We start from the raw sequence: 25588 nt of genomic DNA, 5'->3' as shown, positions 1-25588 counted from the left end.
GGCGGGCGCCTGTAGTCCCAGCTACTCGGGAGGCTGAGGCAGGAGAATGAACCTGGGAGGCGGAGCTTGCAGTGAGCTGAGATCGGGCCACTGTACTCCAGCCTGGGTGACTCCGTCTCAGTAGTTTCAGGTGGCATGGGCCTGGAAATTCTTTTCCCTCAAACTTACTTATGTGAAGTTCTACTGGGGATCAGTCACCATTTGTACCAGGAGTTAAAGTTTATGAAAGACATGAGAAAGGTTGGTAGCAGTTTTCTGATTCTGAGCTTGGCCCTAATAAAGCTGTGCTTTCCTTTCTATCCCTCTTTTTACCTCATCCTTGCCAGAAACAGTCTTATATAACACCTGCCAGCCTCCCCACCACACAGCTCTGAATTTATTTCCCAGCATTGTACAGGGCTGATTTTCCCCTTGTATATCCCCAGATTCATCTCCATGATGCTTGCTCTATCTGAAATACCTTTCCTTCCTTCTTCCTTCTTTATTCCTTTCTACTCTCTTCTCCCCACTCCTCTCCTTTCCTTCCTCATTTCCCTTACCTCCTCATTTCCCATTCTTCTTATAAATTTGCCACGCTCTTTTCCATATTCCTGGACTCTAAACCTTTTTAAATAATTTCTTCTAATTTGAAATACAAGCTCAAAGCAATAAGGCGAGCACAGTATTTTTGTCGCCCATGTGAACGCTGTTCTGCTTTACAGATTAGAATGACCTAATGCTATCACCTTGAAATCTGTGTCTTGCTTACAGACCCCCTGCTACAGTAGAAAAAGTAATACATCTGTATGAGAGTCTTGATTGTTGCATTTTCAATTTGCTGCCTGATTTATTAGACAGATATAATAGTGTGTGTTTAGCCACACAACTTTCAAGTGACTCGACAGAAGAGGAGTTTCTATGCATCTACTGTTTAAAGTTAGCAATCACTCCCACTTTAATTTTTTTTTTTAACTTCTGATCAGTTCATTTATGAGGATGTTGGGAGACTCCCAAGATATGAGTTCAAATCTAACATGAAAAGGATGCTAAGGATAGGGCCTGCAGGAAGAATGGAGAAGCAGACATGTTTGCATACTTCAATCATGGATTGTGGCTTACTTGATTTCCAAGTGACTCTCCAGCTAGGATGGCCACAGCCAGCTGTGGGTGTCCAGGCTGCTGGCTCTGGTAACCCGGCCTGTCTTCCCTTGCAGTGTGGCACCGTGGACCAGGGCCTGTACGTGAACCTGACCGAGAGAAATCTGCAGGATGCTCAGAAGTTCATTCTGATGCATGAGGTGGTGCAGCCGGTGACCACAGTGCCCTCCTTCATGGAGGACAATAGCCGCTTTTCCCACGTGGCGGTCGACGTGGTGCAGGGCAGAGAAGCGCTCGTCCACATCATCTATTTGGCCACAGGTAGGAGCTCTGCCCTCCTCTGAGGCGTTTTCTACTATCTTCTGATTTTGTGTTTTAGATTCAGATTCTAAACATGCAATTTCAATTTCAAGCTTTACGTCTGCTGTCTCTTTCTGCAACCAGCAAAACCCGTGATGCTCACTTATCTTCCTCAGCCTCTGTGCCTCTCTTTGGAAATCTCAATTTATTTTCACTACATTAGTCATAACTTTAATTGGAAAGACAATGGCTTGTTTCTTTGCTATTATTCCTCACATATTCATAAAATAAGTCTTCTTGGCAAGACCATTTGAATTTGGATAATTTAAGACAAAGGTATGCTTTGTTGGAAGACATTGCTGGGTGAAATATTATCTTGGGATTGTCATGGTGATTTCTCATTTGTTCAAAAACAGTGCCTTCAGCAAAATATTTGCGTGGATGGTGGTGCATGGCACTGTTCAAAGAATATGTTTTGGGGCATAAATAATGGAACATTTACAGCAAATATAGGCAGCGATACTTTCAAATTACAATTAACAATTAGATCTCTTCAGTTTCCAAAGAAACTAGAGTGTAGAAAGCATGTTCCATGTCAGTTTATTACACAGATAGCTCTGAGTGTGTGAGGCCAGCCTTAGGGACCTGGCTCAGCTCTGTGGACTTGTCCCTCTCTTTCCTGCCTTCAGGTCCCCAGACAGAGCCATCTCATGGTGGAGTCTGCCCTCTCCATTCTTTGTCCAGTGTTCTGTATAATTGTCATTTCTCATGGAGCACAATTACTGTTTTTGTTGCTGACAATAGTATATATTTTTGTTGAAAGAACTTCTCAATTCCAAATTACATATTTACCACATATTTACCAGTTAGTTGTTTTTTTTTTGTTTTTTTTTTTCCCCATGAAGTTGCTACTATGTACTGAACCTTTACTATTTATGGAGTTCATTTGAAGCACTGGGAAGTAAACTGGTGAACACACAGGCATCACCTGCCCTGCTGAACCTTACGTTCTAGTGGGGACAGCAGATACTAAACAGACCAGTCAGTAAGACGCCAGGGAGGTGATGGCGAGCAGACACAGCAGACACGCAAAGAGGGCTGTGGCCCTGGGTGCCCAGCAAGCTCCTGCATTTGCTAGTCAGCATCGATCTCCGCTAGGAAGTGATGATGAAGCTGAGCAGGGACTGAGCAGGTGGGGCCAGCCCTGCACCCATAAGGGAAACAATCAATGAGCCAGATGTGGGACTGGCTGTTGGCAGGCAATGCCACTGAGTGGTCAGGTAAGGTAAGGACAGATGTGACTACTGGGTGGGCAGATGGAAGCCACAGCTACCTCTCAGGGCCAGTTTGTGGGAAGAGGAGGAAGTGGAGAGGAGGAGGAGCACTGGCTGAAGTCAGATGGAAGCAGCTGCTCAGGGCATCTCTTCTAGAAGCTTTTCAGGGAAGGGAAGTGGAGGATTGATGAGTTATCTGGAGGGGATGGGAGGAAAAGGAAAGAATTTCGTTGATTTTCATTTGTTTTAAGAGAAAAGAAGGAATTACCATTGCACTGTCTTCTTGTTTATGAGACTGCAGACAGGATTGTTTCTGAAATGAAATATTTATAGAAATCTCAAAAAATAGATCTGGGCACGGTGGCTCACACCTGTAATCCCAGCACTTTGGGAGGCCAAAGCAGAAGGATCACTTTAGGCTAGAAGTTTGAGACCTGCATGGGCAACATAGTGGCACTGCACATCTACAAACATTTTTAAAATTAGGCAGGTATGGTGGTGCACCCAGCTACTCTGGAGGCTGATTTGGGAGGATTGCTTGAGCCTAGGAATTTGAGGCTGCAATGAGCTAGGATTGCACCATTGTACTCCAGCCTGGGCAGCAGAGTAAGATGCTGTCTCAAAAAGGGGGGAAAAAAATGAAGGCTGAAGACCTTCAACAAAGAGGCAGCCTGAGCTGAGCTTCCTTCTCTGCATCCCTGTCCTGTCACTTCAGTCTACAGAAAAGCAGATGGAATAGAAGGCATCCCAGCAGGAGCAAAAGGACATGTGCCACAAAGTTACTTTGCTTGGAAAAAAAGGGAGAGCAATGTAAATAAAGTAAGTACCCAGAGTTGAAATGATGAAAGAGACAAAATGAGATGAAAAGGAAGTTCACAGAGATGGGGGAATAAATAGAAGATCAAAATGATGCTCTATTCTACTACAAGAGTAACAGTTAAACTAGAAACTTCATGGAAACAAAAACACACCTAAAGCTTAAACAGAGAGTAAATGTTTTCAGTGATTAAGATGGAACATGTAGAAATAAAAGATAAGGTTTTAAATATGAAGGACCCACAAAACCGTGGAACACACAGAGTGATTGGTGTCTCTGAACCAAAGAACCCTGTCTGTGGACCTAAAAACTCATGCCCAAAGACACTATTGAAGAAAATTACCCTGAAATAAAGGAAGAATTGAGTCTGCAAATTTCAAAACACACTGTATTTGCGCAATATTAGTTCAGAATAAATGAACACTAGCCTTGTAAGTTTTTGAATTCCAAGAAGACAGAAATAATTATTTAGGTATTGAGGAGGAAATAAAAGTAACCAAAAATGAAAAGAAGTCACATGATCTCAGGATAGTCTGTAGCTGTATAAATCTGTGAAACATGATTATACAAAATTCTGAGAAAAAGAAAATGTGAATTGAGCATATTATACTCACCGAAGAATAAAAGAAAGGCAGACACTCTCAAAAATGAAAATCTCAAGGAACAGAAAACCAAAAATCTCTTTTGCAAACACAAAATAAGACTAATTACGGGCTAAATTCAGCCAAATGATGTGAGAAAGTTTGAGAAAGAAAGGAAAACCAAATAGGGGAACCCTCAATACCAGATTTCAAGTAGAACAATATATGCACACATTAGAGGAAAATAAATGCGACTCAAGAATGTTATTCTAGGGTAATCTTTCCATCAAAAATAAAGGTACATGGAAAATTTAGGGATAATGTATCTGTGATTCCTACTTCAAAAACAGAAAACCTTGGCTGCTAGCCGAAGAAGCAAATCAGAACAAAAATCTCAGGAAAGACATTGTGGAAAGAGGGTGAGTGAGGTGTTGGGGACTCATTTTACTACCTGAGGAAGAAGCAATAAGGTGTCACCTGAACCAAGACTCTGGGTGCAGTAGAGCATAAGGAGCTCAGATAACAGAAGGACTGTTGGTTGGTCAGGTCATGAGTTCAACAGCAAGTTCTTTCAGCCTTACTTGACCCTGAACCCTCAGCCATATGCTCTGCTTCAGCTACCACCATGGCTGACAGATTCCTGCGCAGGACCAGGAGGTTCTTCCAGGTGATGCTGAGGAGCTGGTGGTCAGGCGTCTGTGGCGCTCTTGCTACACCTGGGCTTGGATGAGATCCCCTTCTTCTGGGAGTGGGATATGGCTTCTCAAGCAGGTGCTGGAGGAGCTGGTAGCTGCAGCCCAGAAGGGCAGGAGGATGAACTCTCGTGAAGCAAGCCTCACCCAGAGGGATGTGGGATATGAGCAAAATGCAACTGGTGAATTCCCCTTCCATTTTCACCTCCAGGCGACTGTCCAAGGGCAGGCTCCTCATGTAGCCAAGCAGATGTCCCTTTCTGTTTCATCATAAAGGAAGAGCACCTTGGTAACAAATCATGTAGCATCACTCCCTGCTCTTTCCTGCTCCATATTCCTTTCCCTCACCGCACAGCCCTGGGATTGCACCGCCAATAATGCATTAGCACCAAATCCTTGAATCCTTCGCTCTGTTTTCTAGGCAACCACAGTAAGGGATCCAACAATGCCTGGAGTTCATTCAACCCTGTAGAGTTTCAGGGCTCCAGATGCAGGCAGGGATAGCTAACAAACATGTGCCTTCTAGCTATGTTTAAAATTTCAGATTTTAATCTAAGCAGAACTATAATTACTGAAAGTTCTGTAAAGAAAAGAAGTTACATGATATGAGGCATGTTTTCAAAGATTACTATCTATAAATCCTGGAGAATGAATCAGAGGGTAACAGAAAGGGTAGAAGGAGGGTAAAATTTGGGGTAAAATTTCTTTCTATACTAACAGGACTGTATTGCTACAGGATCTGCCATTATATCAAAATAAGCAGGCATTCTAGATGTCATTGCATTGTAATTGAGTGAGGGAAAATAGGCTGGGGTCAAGGCTATTGCAGTCATCAAGGTGGCGTAGGAGGAGGTGAGCATAGCAGGCTCAGCCTGAAGATAGGCAGGTGTCACCCTCAAGGAAGCAAGCATTACTTCTTAGGGGGACAAAAAATATTATTTTTGTTCAAATAGACATGCACTATACAAGCAAATATACAGTACAGAATATGTGTAGTAAAATTTCTTGAGTGAGGGGACAATCAGGAAAAACATGTGAGAAGTCTTCTTGTAGGAGTGATAATGGAACACCTATCAGTTTGAGAATTGCTGCTCTTGGTTAATTTCTTGAAGAGAAACTGACAGACGCAGCAGGTGTTTTGGAGGAGTGGGAGAATGGTTGCAATTAAGAATGACTCCTGGCTGGGCGCGATGGCTCACACCTGTAATCCCAACACTTTGGGAGGCCGAGGTGGACGGATCACGAGGTCAGGAGATCAAGCCATCCTGGCTAATATGGTGAAACCCCGTCTCTACTAAAAAATACAAAAAATTAGCCAGGCATGGTGGCGGGCGCCTGTAGTCCCAGCTACTCGGGAGGCTGAGGCAGGAGAATGGCGGGAACCCAGGAAGCAGAGCTTGCAGTGAGCCGAGATCGTGCCACTACACTCCAGCCTGGGCGACAGAGCGAGACTCCGTCTCAAAAAATTTAAAAAAAAGAGAAAAGAATGACTCCTGATGTTTTTGGTTTGGACAGTTGATACTTCTGGTGTCCTTTCCTGAAAAAGAAGACACTGGAGTTTTTGTGCCAAAATTCACTGGAGAGGGTTCAGCAATGGACAAGATAGACAGATATCCTGATCTCAGGAAGCGTATATTTTGGAGGGGGGCAGAAGCAATAAAACAAGCAGTTACATTAAATGTTAAATATGAAAAAATGAAACAGGAAGATGGGATGGAGGAGGCAGGGCTTTCAGTGTTAAGAAGAAACGTGCAATGTGGGGAGACAAACAGGTCCATTAAAGTTGGAAGTTTTGCTGTTTTTCATGGGAAGTTGGGGTGGAGAGAGATTGGAGCGAGTTGAGGAAATCTATACACATCTAGACAACTTCTTAATAGATGAGTGACTCTAAGGCTGGGAGTGAGGTGGGGCAGGGGGTTGGGGGAGACAGCAGAATGGAGGACCATGGGGGATTGGTACGGGCACTTTACCTGTGGGTGTCAGCAGCCAGTTTTGCACCTGTCATGGGGAAATGCATCTGTAAATGTTTCCAGTCTCACCTCTCCATCTCCACGTGCTCACAATCGCATCCCTTCCGGACCTCAGAGCAGTGTTTCTATCAATCCCATCCCCAATCTTCCGAGATACAGACGTAGAACCTGGGCTGCAATCAGGATGCCAGCTTGGGCTGCAGTCTCATCTGAAGGCTTGACTAGCGAGGAGTCAGCTTCCAAGCTTATTCAGTTAATAAACAAAGTTTATTACCTCATGGTGTTGACAGAGGGCCGTAGGTTTTTCCTGGCTCTTGGCAGAGTTTACTTTCACATCCTAAGACCACCTGCAGCTTTCCACCCATATCCTTCTTCAACGTGGCCACTTACTCTATGCAACTGGCAAGGAGAGCCTGTCTTCTCAGAGAGGCCCTTTAGGGATTAACTCAGGCTCATCCAAGATGATCCAGCTTTTGATTAACTGAAAATTAATTTATTTGTAATCTAACTTTTATCTGCAGGATTCCTTCACTGTTGCCATGTCATGTGATCTAATCACAGGAGTGACACACTGTCATATTCATAGGTCTGGTCAATATTCACCAGAGAGGACTACACAGAACATGAACACTAGGGGTTGGGAATGGTAGGGACTGTTTCAGGAATCTGCCTATGGTAGGAGGTCTATTAGATGCCCTCTATCTTACAGATACCACCTCTTAGTCTCACCCCCCAAAAACCCTCTAAATAGATTTTAATTTCGAAAGTTTAAAATTAAATGTAAAATGGATTTCCTTGGAGCAAACAGCTAGGACTACAATTACGAGGGCTCGTCCTATTTAAAGGGAAAAATTGTTCTTCTGGTTGGTGCTGCATGAGTCATTACATTGGTTGTTTGCTCTACATCTAGTTATCCAAACCTGGCTGAAGTGCTTCCACCAAGCGGAGTTATTTTCCATTTTCACAAATGCTCCATGAGCAAATGTCTAAATGAAAAAGAAAAATTCTGGAATGTAGAAGAGAAGGACAAGAGGAAGATGCCATATATTTATGGCATTCAAAGGATAATTTCCTACTAACTGAAACCAAGTGAGCGAGCACACGAAACCCCTGCCTGTCAGCGTTAAATGTGTAAAGGCCACCGCCATCTCTGCTTGCACCCCTCTAGCCATCTCTGCACTTTCCTTCTTCCCTTTATTTGTACTGCCAACGGGATGTGTGTTCATTTCCTAACTGGGGGCATAAACATGTGCCTCACTGGAGGCAGAAACACAGGCAGTGAGGTGACTGCATCTCTGTCCCAGGGTGTGCTGCGTCTCTGACACCCAGTTATTCAAGGGCCACTGAGAGGATTTAAGGAATCCTGCAAGAGAAGAGTATCCACTGCTTGGGAGTAACCTGACCCTCCACAAACACATAGGAACCTGATGACCTTTGCAATTCCTTTGGAGATGCAGAGAGCAGAATTTTAGAACTCTGCCACACCTCCACTTGCTGCTGAGTATTAGAATAGTATATAAAATTGCTGTCACCTGGCCCACCATAGTCATTCTCTAAGCTGTGAAATCAGAAAACAAAATTCTTCTTAGAACCGTAAAATCTGGAATACTTTGATTCTGCTGTGATGTGTTAACAAATGGAATCTTTGCTCAGGGAGACCTCTGACTCCAGGCTCAGATCACCACAGAGCTGTCGTCTCTTACCCCTTCAAAGGTCTGCAGAGTAAAGCTTCCTATTATCATGTAGTCTAACATGAAGGACACGGTAACAGAGACTTTCTGAAGGAGTGAGGTTGCTTGGGCTGTATTTACTGGTGCAAAGTGGAACCACAGCTAATCACAGAAGTCAAATTCCTTACAGGATTTTTTTTTCTGCCTTGATTTTGAGTGTCTGATGTTTTTATTCTCGATCTAAGCACATCCTGTCATCCTTGTTAACTTGTATAGATGCCCCTTCCTGGCAATGATGACCAGCCATTACTAAGCACATTTAGGCCTTGACCTCTGTAATTAAATTCTAAAACAGACAGCAGTGCATTCTGAAGGACATGGAAGGAATGGGCGCATCCTCCAATGCGTGATAAAATAGCGGTAACAATGGTGTTACAGACGAACTTTCCTCCAGGAGTTGTTACACAGCAGAGTGACTGGAAGAAAAGGTACCTAACCACATCTTTTCAAAAAAGCCTTTGCAGAAAAGATGAGGGTACCGAGATACCTTGAGGAACAGAAGGAAGATATTTCACATATCTGGGAGTAAGAGAGGGTTGGGAGTAGGAAATAAGGTGCAACTGTCAATATCGCACTTCCCACCTGGAAGTCATTAGTGGAAACAAATGCCTCAAATCTCCCAGCAAATTAACACTTAGAACATTTCCTTACACCAGGATGTCTGCAGTAAGCTGTAATTTACAGTGGTGCAATTACTGACAATGCCCAAGTCTAACTGCATACTTGTCCCAGGCATGGGGAAAACAGTATTTGTCGCTTGCAGAGATGTCAACATCAGAATTACTTTCATTTTGGTTGTTTCAAAACAGCCTAAAAATCTGCTCCATTATTTATTGGTTTATAGTATTTTCATCTGTCTTTCCTTTTTGAACCTAGAGAAGTCCAACACTATGTTTCTTAAGTGTGGTATTTTCTGGTGTTTCAACAGAATTCTTACCAAAGGATGCTGTGGAGTTCCATAATGTTATGTTTTCATAATGTTAAGAAAGGAATGATGTTTTGAGCTGTGTCCCTAGGGGCAATGCTTTTCCTACACGATCATGTCCTACTCGTCAGATCCACATTTCCTGAGAGAAGCTGAGGACATGCAATGTGTTAATGAGACCTTGTTTGAAGAATCAAAGTAGCCTGTCATTAACCAGACCTCTTGCAATGGTCCCAGTGCTTGTGTCCCTCCAGATTGAAGATAAGTTGAAACCTAATCCCCAATGTGAGGGTATCTGGAGGTGGAGCCTTTAGGAGGTGATTAGGTCATGAGGATGGATTTCTCATGAAGAGGATTAGTGCTATAATAGAAGAGATCCCAAAAAGAGCCCTCACTTCTTCCACCACGTGAGACACAGAAGGAAGATGCCATCTCTGAGGAACTGGCTGTGACCAGACATCAAATCTGCAGGCACCCTGATCTTGGACCTCCCAGGCTTTAGAACTATGAGATATAAATCTCTGTTGTTGATAACCCCACACCCCAATCTATAATATTTTATTATAGCACTCTGAATGGACTAAAGATGCTCCTAAAGTTGAGAATGTCTGAAATTATAATTATGTAGCCAGTTATTTTAGACCAAAACAACAACAACAACAAAACAAACAAACAAACAAAAAACAGTGTGAAGAAAACAACTTTCCGTGTTGGGAATTGTCTGACTATAATAAGTGCAAAATAAATGCTGAATGAATGAGTTATTGGAAAGCAGTGAGCCATCTGTCCCTGTGTGCGTTCATCCTTTCTTCAGGTCTTCACCAGCTCCATTTCGTTATTTTGACTAATCCCAAAACAGGAACAATATGAACAGCGGTAAAGAGCTTTTGATTTTGTTTTCCCATTTAAGAGCAATCAACACACGTTTCATAAGTTTCTGACCAAGAGAAACACTTATCACTAGATTCTGCATTTTGAAGGCTGTGAAAGCTCAGCTATGTTTGCAAGGTTTAAACCATTTTGAGATTAAAGCATTGTTTAGAAGGGCATTTCTTGCTACCTACTTTTACTCTGACCACTGTGTTTCAACTGCATATAATGAATCTGGTTAAATACATAGTATGCTTCTTTGAGGAATTAAAATTTAGATAAAGGAAAGGAAAGTTTGCTCAAGAAACTGAAGATGTCTTTCTTGTAACCAGAAAATATGTTAAGAATTATTCTCCTGTGTTACTAAAATATTGAGCGTTGTTGTCTGAAATTAGCAAAAAATCCTTTAAAGTGATCTTCAGTTTTGCCAGGTGGAATTTGATTTCCACACCCCCAGAACAGTTTAGAGGTTTTTGTAGGCTTCAATTTTCATGTATTTGTGACCATGATAAAAATTTAGTAATTAATTTTTTGAATACCCAAGTATGATTAAGGGATTTTAGTTAAAAAATTATTTTTAGTATTGAAGTGATCGCTAAGATTAATTATCAGGGTAGAAACTTCATTTAGGCCCTCAATAATATGATCATTTGATTAATTTAAAAAATCTGACCTTGTCCTTAACAGAAGAACACTGATTCATAGTGAAAAAATTAGTTTCAACCACAAATGCCTTGATTTGTCCTTGGTAAATTGTCTTTAAATGGCAGTCGTCACAAGGAGCTGCTGCTCTTTGAGTTAAACTCTAATTTTCCTTCAATTAGAAATCATATTGATTACACAGTGTTGGCGTTTTTAATATCTCTAGGCAGCATTCATTTCTCTGTGCATGGATTGGACAATAGCCAGGTGTCTGGGGCTTTATGGGGTTGCTGACCTGTGGTGATTCACCTGGCAGCTTGTCTTTGGAACCTTCTAACACTTACTGCTGGGGTCGCTTAACCTGCACTTCTAGTTCCCTGGATTCTGGAGTTTTTCCGGCCTGGAGTCAGGGCCTGCCAGGAGCTCAGGGGCCCAGGGTCAGTGCTACCTCATTTTTGTCCTGGCTCAGCTCTGAGCCTTTCATGCAGTTTGAGTGACCTGGCCTTTGACATCTCAACTGAACAATTCTTTGCTCTTGTGTCTGAGCTTTGTCCTGCGTCCCAGGACATATCCCCATCTCAAAATCAGAGCCATTCCTGTGCCCTGTGAGTTGGTGCCCGCTCCTTCCGCCCCATCTCCAGGCACCGACCTCTTGTCCCCCAAGTCTTCTGACTCCTGCTGTCTAACTGGAACCCTTGCCACAGCCTGTGTGGTTGGTTAGAGGACATATAGCTAGTATTGGGACCAGAATGCATCTCAGCCACCTACATCCCAGTTAAGGAAAGCAGTGAAATGGTTAAGACTCATAATTTTCCTGCTGCCCAGTAAGAACTGGGCTGGGATTCCTCATAGATCGTAAGTAAATCTGCATCCATGAAAAGATTTGGGGAGCCTCACTGGAGAGTCAGTGGAAGCCAGAGAGCTGGAGGCCCTGGACTCTGCATCATTAGTGTGGGGCATGTTTAGTGGCTGAATCTTTCAGCTTGTCGTTTCAACCGTGAGTCCCAGTTTAAAACCATTTTTCTCTAAATCGACATTTAAGAAAACATGTCACTCTTGCCCCTCAGCTGCCAGCTGGGCCTTTCCTGCCCTCCAGATGTTTGCTGTTTGCTTTCATATTTCAGACTCTCAATTTCAAAGTCCACAGCCCTCCCCATCATTTCTGTTACCAATCCCTGGGCTTATGCTCACCAAATCCTGTCGATGGTCAGGGTGAATGAATTTCTCTCACTATCAAACACCAACTGAACCCCTTCCCCAGATTGTGTTTTAAAAGAAAAAAAAGGACAGAATTGTGTGAGTTGAAAACATTATGGGAGGACCTGTGTTCACAAGGAAGGACTGATGGGGGTGCAGGCATCTTTTCGCTATCTTTCTAGTTTTTCACTCTCACCGCTTTGCTTTCACTTTTTCTGTTTCTTTCAGGAGGATAGCAGAGGAATTCCAACCCCTCTCCCATATGAAGCCCCTTCTTCTCTCAGCTCTCTTGACCCAACCAATATGTAGGTCTTGGGGTGAGGAAGGAGGAGGGTGTAGGCTTCAGGTCAAACTCTGTGCAGGGCACCACCCAAAGGATGGCTGGAAATTCCCCAGTAGGACTGTTGGTGAACGAAGGGATCTCCTGTATTATATACTTGTCTTAGTACTGGCCGCTATAAAAAACTACTGTAGACTGGGTGGTTTAGAAACAACAGAAATGTATTTCTCATAGTGCTGGGGGATGAGAAGCTATGAAATCAGGATGCCAGCATGCTTGGGTTCTCATGAGGACCCTTTTCTGGTTTATAAGTAGCCACCTTCTCCCTGTGTCCTCACAGGGGAAAGAGACAAGTCAGGGCCCTGAGACCTATTTTACAAGGGCACCAATCTCATTGATGAGGGCTCCACCCTCATGACCTAATCACTTCCCAAAGCCCCCCACCTCCAAATAACATCGCATTGGGAGTTAGGATTTCAACCTCTAAATCTGGGGGTAGTGGTGGGGCCACAAACATTCAGCCTATTTCAGTATGCATGCCCTGTCTTTTATTTTTTAATGTAGAGTTAAGCTATTTACATCTAAGAGTAGGTTCCTATAACATGTACATGTTGGGGAGTGGAGTATGGCACAAAGTACTAGTGACATGCATGAGTATTTACTTCAAAGTAAGTTCCCAAAAGTGAAGAACTGTATTGTGTATCCAAGTTTTACATTGATTTTTCATTCCACATTTCTTGCAAATAAGTCATCCATGTTCATGCACACAACTGAGGTTCCTCCACCATAGCAGGCTGGACATGGGAAGTAGGACACCGAAGCATTTGAAAGCCCTCAGAATGCACAGACGCTGTTCATACTTAGGCTAGAAAAAGGAAGGCATTGTCACTCCTGACTTGTTAATTCATATGCACCATTCACTGTGGCTCACGCCTCCCAGACAGAACACTGACAGGTGAAAATAATTCCCTGCAAGTAACACTTTCCCTCAGGCGAAAGAAATCAGTGGACATTGAGCCCAGTGTCCAAACATCAGAAAACCTTTGGAAGTTGATATTTTTGCAACAAGAGCAGCTAAGCTAGAATATGACCCAAATAAGCTCTTAATAAATATTCACCCAATGAGCAAATGAAATAATGAGTACTTGTGTCCTAGGGCAAATCATTGGTAGTTCTGAGTCAGTAATTATCATGAGGGCAGTGTTATTTGAGTGGCCCACCACAGACCTGAGCAGCCTGGAGGCCCCTCCTTGTCATGAAGCAGCTGAAGGAATAGTCAGTCCTGGTCAGAGGCCACACCGAAGCTGCTCTATGTGTAGAAGGGAGAGGAGAGTGGGAGAGCCTCTGGCTATGCCAGGGTTTTATTTATTCAAGGGCAGATGGAAAACAATAGAAGAATGTCAGGTGAGCAAGCCCAGCCTGGTCGGGTGTGTCTTTTGCATCACATGAACATTACACAGTTCTGCTCCTAGAGGGAAAGTCCAGCTAGTAAGTACTAAACAAGGGTGCGACACAGTCAGCTCAACACGTTTACATGCCGTGGCTATCATCCAACTATCTAAACAAAGCCAAACTCATTATATATGTATTACTCCATGACTAATAAATAAGCATGGAGAGAGGACGCATTACTTACTATGTGAGGTTCAAGATATAAGAGAAACTTAAGAGGTGGTTATTAAGGGTTTTAAAAAAATACAAAGTGTATATATTTGAGGTCTGCAACTGGATTCAATATGTGAACACATTGTGAAATCATCACCACAGTCAAGCTAATTAACATACCCATCAGGTCACACAGTTACCTTTTTCTTTTTCTCTTTGTTTGTTTGTTTGTTTCTTTCTTTTTTGCTTGCTTGCTTGCTTGCTTTTTTCTTGTGGTAAGGACACTTAAAATCTACTCTCTTGGCAAATTTCAAGTGTACCATACAGCATTGTTAGCTCTAGTCTCCTTGTTGTACATTAGACTCCCAGGATTTTTTCATCTTTTGTAACTCAAATGCTTCATCCTTAACTTCAAGGAGGTTCCAGTTTTGGTAGAGGGGCCTGAGTCTTGTGATGTCATTAAGGAATGACTCAAGTGTGTGTTAAATGTAACTCTTTGGGTGATGGTTAATGCACTAGGATTTTAGAACAAGGATGAGATTAATACATGAATAAAGTACTTAGAAAAGGATCAAGCCACAGCAACATGGCCTGGAGGAACATTTAAGCCTTTGTTCCAGGTGCATTTGAGTCAAATATTCCCTCCACCTCTTGTAAGCTGAGTGCTGTCAGAAAATAATGTAGCCTCTGCGAACCTCAGATTTTGCATCTGTCAAGCAAGAATCACACTGTTTATCACTCATTAAGTTGGAAGCAGTGTCCATCCAGCCCCTGTCACTCACAGGTTGAAGGTAGTATCCCTGCCCATTGGTTTTTCCTGTAGCAGTTTTAATATATAGAAAGAAGAGCTTCCGTGATGGAGGGAGGCCCTTGGCCATGGCATCCTCCTCCCCCTCACCCACATGGTAACAATGACAAAGACACAGAAAGTGCTTCCCTTGTTCTTGGCACCATGATTAGCACTTTACATAAGGGCTTCTGGAAGTTAAAGAATAGTCAAGACTCAAAACTCCTTCATCAGTGACCTCCCTCTTGGCATCTGGTGATGTGGACTAAAAACAGTCCCTTATTGTTGGTCAAAGGATCATCCTAGATGCTTTGAGTTAGAGACACCTAGAATGTTTGTTAATGATTGACGATGGTCCCCAGGCCCACTGCAGACCTCCCAAATCACGGTCTCAGGGGTTGCACCTGGAAGGTCCATCTCAGCCATCTCCCCGAGTAGCTTCTCTAGTCATAAAGCTTGGGAACCACTCTGTTGTACTTAGGGCTCTTCTCCCGTCACACCTTCCTTTTCAGATCCCTACCCCACCCCACCTCACTTCAGCTTCTCACCTCTTGGGCAACTTTCAGTGGAGTGGTCAGTGAGAGGGGTGCATAGAAAGTTAGGAGTGACCTGTGTGCTCCGGACACCTATAGAACTTTTTAACATGGTTATTCTGCTATTTCTTGACAACAACCAGGAAAATTGAAAGACATATTTCCACCTTGAGCTTAAAGATTGACTTCTGAGGCATGATTCTAGGATTGTGAAATCCTCGTATGTTCATTCACTAAGCCTCAACTGACAGCCTACTGTATCCTGAGAGCATGAAGGTGTCATGAATAAGGATAAGGCTCAGCACATCACACCAAGGAAAGCTTATGTCCCATAAAAGACAGACATTTATTCTTTGGTTTGACTCAATGCACTGTCTTAGTTGAAGGAAGAATACCTTCTATGAGCACACAGACTTTGGGAGCACTGAGCTGGGCTGGGAGGTGAGAAAAGGCCCCCGCTCCACCTGGAGCAGAGACCTGGGAGCTGGCTCTTAGGGGATGGGGAGATGGCTGCCTGGTGGAGAGGGCACAGAATATGCAAAGCATGCAGCTCTAGAAACTGGGGTGTTCTGGAAAGAGGGAGACATTGAAATGAGCTGCAGCTGTGGGTGAAGAGAGAGGAGATGAAACTGAATAGTAGGATAGTCAGATTGAATATGTCATCCTAGCCAGTGGATTCGGGATTTCAGGTGCACGGACAGATTTTATACAAAGGGGAGACATTGAGTTTCCAGTTTGGGGTATACTGAGTTCTAGCTGCATGCATACGCCTGAGAGTTGGTTGGAAAGCCTTCTTTGAAGCCAGAGAGGAAGGTTGAGGTCAGTAATGGCAGCCTCAGGTTTTATTTGAAACCACAGAAATGGAGAAGACAGTGCCTAAAGAAAGCTCATAACGAGCTAACAAACAACTTGGAACATCAGGCACTAGTCGTAATTGGTGTAATGTAGCCACTGAGAAAAATGACAAAATAATTTTCTTATTCCACTGAGTAAGAGAGCTCTCTTTTTTCCTTTGGAATTAATGTTTCAAAAGTGCAAAAGTGCTTAGCATAGATTTTTCTCAACCATCTCAATTGACAACTAATGGGACCAGACACAGTATAAATTTCACCACTGGGGGCTAGAGGGTAATTTAGACTCTGGATGCCTGCCTGGTGACTGTCAGAGAAGGGCTGCCAACCTTACCAACTGGGTGGTTGTTTTGTAATTTAGATACAATAAATCTAAGGCAAGTAATTTCCTTTTAGAAACTTGAATTGCTTCCTTAACAGAATGATTGGAGTTACATTTAAGCTGTGGGTTAGATGAGAGTTTAGAAAGCATACCCAGAGGACTCTATTAATTGCACTCTTGTTTTAAAAGTAATATGGTTTTTATTCACAGGAAACGCAGTGGTAAATTTCCTATAAGCGCGGGCTTATGATTTAGGGTCCTGCAAGGAGCTTTTGAGGTTTTGTTCAGCAAGGCAGCCAAAGCGGCTGTAAAAGAGATGTCATTTCTCCCCCTGGCATATGTGCAGTGAGTAGTGGTGAAGCAGGGATCTTGCTGATTTTAGACAAAACTTGAATAGGACTTACCATTTACAGGCTAAACATTAACAAGAAAAGAATAACAGCAAACTCTTATACAATGTGTCCTGTGTGCCAGGTGCCATCCAAGCAAACATACGGATAAACTCACTTAGTGGCCCCCGACCCTGTGAGCTGGGCACCGGGGAGAAGACAACAGAGATATCAGTGATCTGCGCTTGGTCACACAGCCTGTAATTGTGGGAGTCTGGAGTTTAACCTGGGCCATTGTGCCCCAGAGGCCACACACTGAACATGTCTCTGCTTGAACACCTACTATGTGCCGGGCTTTGTTCTGGAAACCCACAGGGTCACAGTGAACAAGGCAGGCTGCATTCCTTAGTGCCAGCTCTCCAGAACTTACACGCAGAGGGTCAGGCTATGAGGATATGATTTAAAATAATAATACTTTGTGATTTTAAAATTTTGCTTTTAATTTATGACCAGGAAAGTTTAAACTGACTGGCTATCCTTTTCAAGGAAAAAATAAGCCATTAGTTGAATCTGATAACTGAGTGAATTAAATTCTCCTTTTCAAGTATTCACTAGCCAAGAAGACCTTTTTTTCCTTCTTTGAATTCTCCTTTTCTGTATAAATGTAATATTGAGCTCCCACTGCCAAGACCAATTTAATTCAGTTGCTCATTTACAAGTTAAGAGAAAGAACTTTCCTTAACATATTAGCTGTCTGCTGCTTTGGGATAATGACCAGCTGAATTGATGAACTTTATATAATGATCTGTTGCCATGGTGACGAGCTGCCCAGTGAGTGGAAGCGGGTATTTCATCATTACCTCCCTGATAATGCTTGATACGGTAACACACACAAATACAAAAGCTTTTCTTTTACTCTGCAGTGACTCTGGGTCAAAGAGCCAAACACTAGAAATGCCTCTTGGATATAGTGGCAGAGAATCAAATAGAATCCAAATGCACAACTGGAAATAAACTCATTTAGCTTCCCAGGTCAGTGGACTCCATGTCCACATAAATCTCCAGTCTTGTCACAAGTGACCATTGTCAGGGGTACCGCTTGTCTTCCTCACAGGTTTAATTTCTTTATTGTATTCAGCACACTGAAGGCTGAATAATTTAAAAAATACCTTAAACTATAACAAAAGTTACAGAATTAATGAAATGAGAATGGAATCCAGATAATGGATTTAACCATCCAATGCTTTGCAATAATCTATTTTTATATCACATTTTCCTCAACTCCTTTCCCTTCCTTTGTAGGTATGACTGTTTTTCTTTTCATACAAAATAAGAATTTTTATATATGTCAGATATATTACAATTCTACCCTTTAGTTTTTTATTGCACCTTAGAGAAAATATATATTTATCTTCTGTTTTGGAAGTGCTTCAGGCTGCTGTTGTTGGGACAAAAATAACTTCTTTGAGTCTTTTTTCATTGCTCAGTGTTCTCAGGTGTATCAGGATTTAAGCCATTATACACGTGAGACACAGGGACTTTCTTGTAAATACTATTTAAGCATTAAAGTTTTTCATTGTTCGTGCATTAATGATGATGGAAGGCTAGCTAATCTTACACAAGTATGGACAATTGCACGCTACTTTTACTCATTGTGATGGTAAATGTTATATTGGATTCACTGTTTCCTTTCCCTCCTCTCTCCATCCTTCCTTGTTTCCCATTTTACTTTCTTCCTTCAAAAGATTTATTTCTGTAAAATTTTCAAATGTTGATGGAGCTAAAATTCTAGAAATCCCTCAATAAGAAATTCATTATAATCAGAGACCTTTTCTTTAGGTACTTGAAAGTTCATTCTTAAGTGCTCATTTAGTTCTCTCTGAATTCCCCCTAAAGATCACCAGAGGCATTAGCATAAAGGCTTTGAGTAGTAGCACCAACCATATGAATTATTACATAATGTTTATCAAAATGCATTAATTTTGCAAAATGTTACATGTCCCATGTCATTCCATGCCACTTTTCTAGATGAGAACTACATTTATAGGTGGTTACATGAAATAAAGGAAAACATTTAAAAATAGTAGGCTATTCATAATATGAGTACAAGGTTATAATACAAGGTTAAAAAGATAGAATCTAATGTATAATTTATAATGCTTCCATATTAGAATTTGAATCACAATATTTTAGAGGAAAGCAGAAAAATATTTATAATCTAGCTTTTAAATTGCTCTTAACAGTTTATCTGGATGCCAAAACCTATAATTTCTACTTCATACTCTTGACATATTTATATTATGTATGTTTATAATTATATAAATTACATAAATATTTATATTATAAATATATTATATAAATAATTTATAATTGTTCTATAATACAATATTGCTGGGACTGCTATAACAAAGTACCATAGATAGACTGGGCAGCTTAAACAACAGAAATTTATTTCTCAGCCCTGGAGGCTGGAAGTGCAAGATCAAGCCATCAGGAGGTTCAGTTTCTCCTGAGGCCTCTCCTCTTGGCTTGCAGAGGGCCACCTTCTCTCTTTGTCCTTCCATGGTCTTTCTTTTGTGCCTGTATCCTAACCTTATCTTTTTAAAAGGACATTGCTCATATTGGATGAGGGCCTACACTCATGATTGCATTTTACCTTAAATCACTCAGTCACATTTGAGGTCCTGAAGGCCAGGACTTAAACATATGAATTTTGGGTGGACACAGTTCAGCTCATAGCAGTCTCTATCTTAGTATAAAGCATATTTGCCTTACAAATGAGAGATCATTACATTTGTGTTCATTTAAATTGACCAGTACTCTGAAGATGTAAAACTGAATCTTGTTCAAACCATAAAATTCATGTTAGCTACTTGAGCATTGAAAGTTAAAAAATAGCAGCTATTTTCCCCCAGAGCCAAAAATATGGTTAATTTTTAACCACTGATAATTGAATTACGCACATGAGAGTCTACATTATTTATAGCAAATAGCGATTTAAGGGGCTTATTTTTATTGTCAATTTTAAGATTTAAACAAATCCTTTGTTATCTAAATTCTTTTTTTAAAAAATGAAACAGCAATAGAAGGTTTTTTTTGTTTTTGTTTTTGTTTTTAATCAGTTTGTTCCCCTGTTTGCTTCATGAGCTCACAGAAATGGGAGCTTGAAGCCTGATAGAGAAGTCACATCTGCCCTGGACTTGGCATCCCTTGGACACTAGTTTTCTGTGTAGTCAATGGTATGATAAGATAAACACATGTCTATAAATCACAGCCGCATCTTTTCCTGGAATAACAACTACTATTTAATATGCTGTTGTATCAGTTCACCTGATTTTTAGGAACTCACAATCCCTGCTATTACTGAGGCACCTTTATAGGGATTGCATATCTCTCTTTTTATACTTTTGAAACAAAAATACCTTCAAAAATTCAGAAACCAGCTCTTGATCCGTATGAACAAGACCTAAACTCTGGCCCAGTAGTCTGACCTTTGGAAATCAGTTAACATTTCTGGATCTTGTTTTTCTCAACTGCACAATTTAAAATATTGTTTTAGGCACCTTCCAACCTTAACATCCATCACATCTTTGACTGAAAGTTTAACTTGGAAAATATAATGATGAAAGAAGATTGAAATTTAGAGATGCCCAAAATCAGTAGGGCCACTCATAGTCTCCCCAAGAATGTATCTTGCTGGATTAAGGAAATCAACTGCATTTCTTACATTAATGAAGAAAAGATGGTGTATATATATACATATATATGTATATATACATATACACACATACACTTGTTTGTTTGAACATCATGCTGTATACCTGTGCTTGTGTTTCCTTGTTAGCTTAATTCAGGAATAAATTTATCTGATTTCCCTTGAGATTTGCACTGGCTTTGCTATGTGGATTATTCAGGCCCTGGATGATGGAAAATCATGTTGACCACAGTGTTTCTGCTTGGGAGGTCAGTCAGGGTTATTCATAAAAGTGACACAGAAGCTACACTCCAAAGAAAAGTAGGAACTAGCTTGACCTCTAGGTAGATAGAAAACTCTACAAAGCAAACAGAAGAAAAACAGAAATAACCTTCTCTAATGGTCGTAATTACTTTCTGTCCATCAGTAAGTTTCTGAAATGAACACCAATAATGACATTCACTCCCACAGGGCATGTGCCGCTGCCTGTAAGCTGTGTGCCAGCGAGTGATAGCTGGTGTCCAGGTAAGGAGTTAGAGACCAGCTTCCATTCTCATAGCCACATTCACTGGCCATGTAGCTGCGAGCTGTCACTTCACCTTGATGAACCTTCATCATCTTACTTGAAAGAGGAGGCAATTGGCCTGGTGCAGAGATTTTTAAACACTTATATAGAAGGACCTCTATATTTGAAAAATAGGGCAAGGTTCAATATGTGAAATGCAGAAAACTGAAGCTCATGATGTTGTGGGTTTGGACTTGTCTCTTGTTTGCATGTAGCCAGGAGTCCCTGGCTCTCCAGAGCAGCACGAGGACACCCCTGTACATCCTCAGGCAGTCCCGTACGTTAGCCACAACCTCCTGAAATGTGTCCCTGGCCAGCTGACATGTGGTTAGTATGAATTGAAATGGACTATAAGTATAAAATACAATTGGATTTCACTTCATATAAAAAATCCGAGTATTTTATATTGATTACATATGATATATCACATATTATAATTTTTGGAAACATTGGGTTAAGTAAAATATATAATGAAAATTTATTCACCTGTTTCCTTTTTTTCCATTTTAAATGTGGCATCTAGAAAAAATTTAAATTACTTTTGTGGACTCTGATATATCTCCATTGGACAGTGCTGGTCTAGAAAACCTTTTTGGTTCCTACCTCCTAAACCTCAGTGCTTGAGAGTTTTGTGGGGATCCTAATCACTGTTACTGCTTCCCCACGTCCCACGTTCAGGTCACTGTGTTCCCATGAAATGCATTAGCCATTTGTCCTGGCAGCTTTGTTTACTGCCACACTCTACTCTAAGAACACTATTTCATTCCAACTCCCGTTAAAAAAAAATATGCCCCGCTAAAAAACACATATATCTTTCCAGTTGCTCTTCCCACAGCGTACTTAGTAACTCATTTGTTCCAGGACATGAGCACGTTTTCCTGTGGGATGGGGATTGAGAATACAAGATTCTGTGTTTCATGGGTCATTTCTTGTGGCCGGAATTCTTCGAGGGTAATTTGTTTTTGTCCCTTTCAAGTTACACTCCTGTCTTTTGATAAACATTGTGGAAATATTGCTTCCCCAGTAGTCATGTTTCAAATGGAATTTATCACTGTTTTGTGTGACAATGTGCAAACTTTACCTTTGTAAACTATTTTCGTTTACAACCTTTTCTTTTGCTTTTGGTCATTTTCCTAATGACTCAGATTGTAGAGGTTGAAGAGACCATCTCTGTCATTATGGTAATCCAGTTTTACCTCTGCATTTTCTAACTGCCATCAGATTTACTCCTGGTCGTCTTTGACTGCATTGGTCACCAGCAAAAAATAACATAAAAAATAAATAAATAAATATATGTGTGTGTGTGTGTGTGTGTGTATGTGTGTATGTGTGTGTGTGTGTGTGTGTGTGTGTGTGTGTGTGTGTGTGTGTGAAGAATTGTTTAGACCTACAGTGTAATGATCTGTGGCGAGGAGGGTTCTCTTCTTCTCGTTGGCAGGCATGCCACTGAAGCCCTTTGCTTGTTCGAGAGCTGGTCTGGTGACAGCATGTTCCATGGTCCTTGTTTCTTTAGGCAGTCATCCTTTTATCTTATTCTCAGAAATACCAACATTTAAGTGTACACGTAACTTCTACTCATCTATAGTTATTTAAACTTTTCTTTGCATGTTACTCTCTTTAAACAGATGGTTTAAGGGAGCAAGAAGGTCCTTCACTGTTTGCCCAAGGATGCCCGAGTCCACCTTGTATGTATGGAGGGAGGGGGTCATTGAGGCCAGAAGAACACGTTATCTTCTGACACAGATGTGCCTCTGCTTGTCCTTGAGATGGATGGCAGACAAAGGCTTCTAATGGAGGAGAATGCTAACTTTTTTTCTTTATGTCTTCTTGAAAACAACGACAACAAAACAGGATACATATGCAGAATGTGCAGGTTTGTTAAATATGTGTACGTGTGCCATGGTGGTTTGCTGCACCTATTGACCTGTCTTCTAAGTTCTGTCCCCTTTCTCCCCTTCCCCCAACAGGTGCTGGTGTGTGTTGTTCCCCTCTCTGTGTCCATGTGTTCTCAATGTTCAACTCCCACTTAAGAGTGAGAACATACAGTGTTTGGTTTTCTGTTCCTGTTTTAGTTTGCTGAGGATGATATCTTCCAGCTTCATCCATGTCCCTGCAGAGGACATAATCTTATTGCTTTTTATGGCTGCATAGTATTCCATGGTGTATATGTGCCACATTTTCTTTACCCAGTCTATCATTGTTGGACATTTGGGTTGATTCCACATCTTTGCTATTATAAATAGTGCTGCAATAAACATATGTGTGCATGTGACTTTATAGCAGAATGATTTATATTCCTTTGAGTATATACCCACTAATGGGATTGCTGGGTCAAATGGTATTTCTGGTTCTAGATCCTTGAAGAATCATCATACTGTCTTCCACAATAGTTGAACTAATTTACATTTTCACCAGCAGTGTAAAAGCATTGCCATTTCTCCACAGCCTCACCAGCATCTGTTGTTTCTGGACTTTTTAATAATCATCATTCTGACTGGCATGAGATGGCATCTTGTTTTAGTTTTGATTTGTATTTCTCTGATGATCAATGATATTGAGCTTTCTTCAGCATTCATTAGAATACTGACTTTCTTTTCATTGCCCTCCAGTTGGTTAAGTTCTGTGACTTCTAGAAGAGCGCATAGAAGAATGCAATCAAAGCACAACTACCTCTTCTTCTATTTCAGTCTGTATCCTCAGTAATAGCCTTATAATTAATGTTCACTGTAGAGTTCATTGTTATAATCATTTATTTCATTCATCAACATTGAAGTGAAAAGGCATTTCATGTCTAACCAGTTCATAGAATATATGTATCAGTTCTGTTCTCTAAGATTCAATATCTTCACCTATAAAGTAGGAATATGTTGCTACATATATTCAATATATCTTCACTAACTTGCCAAGACAATCAAAGGAGATGTGATGTCATAGGGCTGCCATGTATAGCCAATATAAATACAGGCTGCCCACTCAAATTTGAATTTCAGATAAATCATGAATAATATTGAATAGCGCATACTAATACTAAAAAATTATTCATGTTTATCTGAAATTCAAATTGAAATGGGCAGCCTATATTTAATCTGGTAATCCTAGAATGTAACATCCCTACTCTTCTACTAAGATGAGACAAATATGTAGTGAAGTATAATATTTAATGATATTTTCATGTAATTACAAGTATTTGTGTCTTTTGAATAATAGCTATATCAGCATTAATGGATATTTAAAGTCTTGAAGCAGCTCTGTCCCTTTCATGATGAGTATCTGTAGTTTTCTATTTGAGAGAGAAACTATAAATACGTGACACTCAGATTTGTGTCCATGGCATAATGAGTAGGGGACATTTTCACAAAACGGCAGTTAGTGTGAGAGTTTGCACCGAAACAATGTTCATTCGGAGCATCCTCTGGTCAGCACTGATTCTGCAGCCCCGCATCACATTTTCCTCCCTCCTTGGGAAGGGGAGCTGCAATGGACAGGAAATGCCTGTTTTTTTTTTTAACTTGTTGATCTCTGAATGTTAAAGAATGATTAAGAAGATTTTGTATCTTTCTGGCACTTTTTTTCATGCAAATAACTTTGATTGGAGTGTTACATTTCAGATATATAGAAGGTTTGTGTCGCTTTATTTCTTGTGGCAAATTTTCACAGTTAATATTTTCTTGGAGGAAACCAATTATTCATTTATATTTAGTTTATGACATCTTGGGTTGAAATCTTTCCATACTGGTGAAATTCATGTTTATCGTTTCACCTTCACACTCCCTTATATCGTAACTCCCGCTAGAGATCATAATGGGAAAAATATGAATCAGCACTCTTTAGTAAATATGGGAGTAATAATGACATTCTCATTCCAGGCTGACCACACTTCCTTCCCTCACTAATTTGTTCAGTCTTTCACCAGCATATATTTATGAAACATCTGATCTCTACCAGCCCTAATAGCAGCCACTACACGTACATCACAGGACACAACTGGCATAGTTCTTGTCCCCGTGGAGCCTAAGATCAAGTGTAAAAACCACAAAACAAGTAAGTTAGTAACTAAAACTATGGTAAATGTTGTAAAGTAAAAACAGCAACCAAATACAAATAGCTTTGCAAGATCCACCAGGGTCCTGCTATTGTCCTCCAATGTCAAATAGAAATCTATGGGTTTTTGGGGGATGTCTCTTTTATAGGGCAGTCTCCGTCTTTCTGCCACTGAAAGAAAATAACGTTGTCATTTGTCACCTCAGGCACAGGAGCTGCATGTCCAGGGTATGCCACAATCACAGGCTCTTGGGCTGCAAGTGCTTCCTGGTGGCCGATGCCAGAGCACAGAGAGGCACAGGCGAAGGTGGAGGCAGGAGCGTGGGGCCACCAAGTGCATGCCCTGAGCCTGACTCTAGATGGAGTGAGGAGAGCAGCATGAGTGTGCTGGGGAGAGGCAGGTGACAGAGGTGTAGAGGAAGCCTCAGGAGTGGCAGGGATGGCAGGAGCGGGTGGATGAGAACTAGGTGAGCTGTGGGTGACAGGGAAGGAGAGGTCCCATCATC

At 41.2% G+C, this 25588-nt stretch overlaps 1 protein-coding gene across 1 annotated transcript in view; it reads left to right on the top strand.

The window, feature by feature from the left end:
• Window positions 1–25588, top strand: part of SEMA5A (sema domain, seven thrombospondin repeats (type 1 and type 1-like), transmembrane domain (TM) and short cytoplasmic domain, (semaphorin) 5A) — a 539042-nt gene that overhangs the window by 362455 nt on the left and 150999 nt on the right. Inside the window, exon 11 of the mRNA XM_011940969.1 lies at window positions 1194–1398. Within this exon, the coding sequence (XP_011796359.1) occupies window positions 1194–1398 (205 nt within the window). The remainder of the gene's footprint in view (window positions 1–1193; window positions 1399–25588) is intronic.

This window comes from Colobus angolensis, unplaced genomic scaffold (genome assembly GCF_000951035.1).
Source record: "Colobus angolensis palliatus isolate OR3802 unplaced genomic scaffold, Cang.pa_1.0 Scaffold196, whole genome shotgun sequence".
Classification (NCBI taxonomy): Eukaryota; Metazoa; Chordata; class Mammalia; order Primates; family Cercopithecidae; genus Colobus; species Colobus angolensis.
This window is presented reverse-complemented; position numbering and strand designations above follow the sequence as displayed.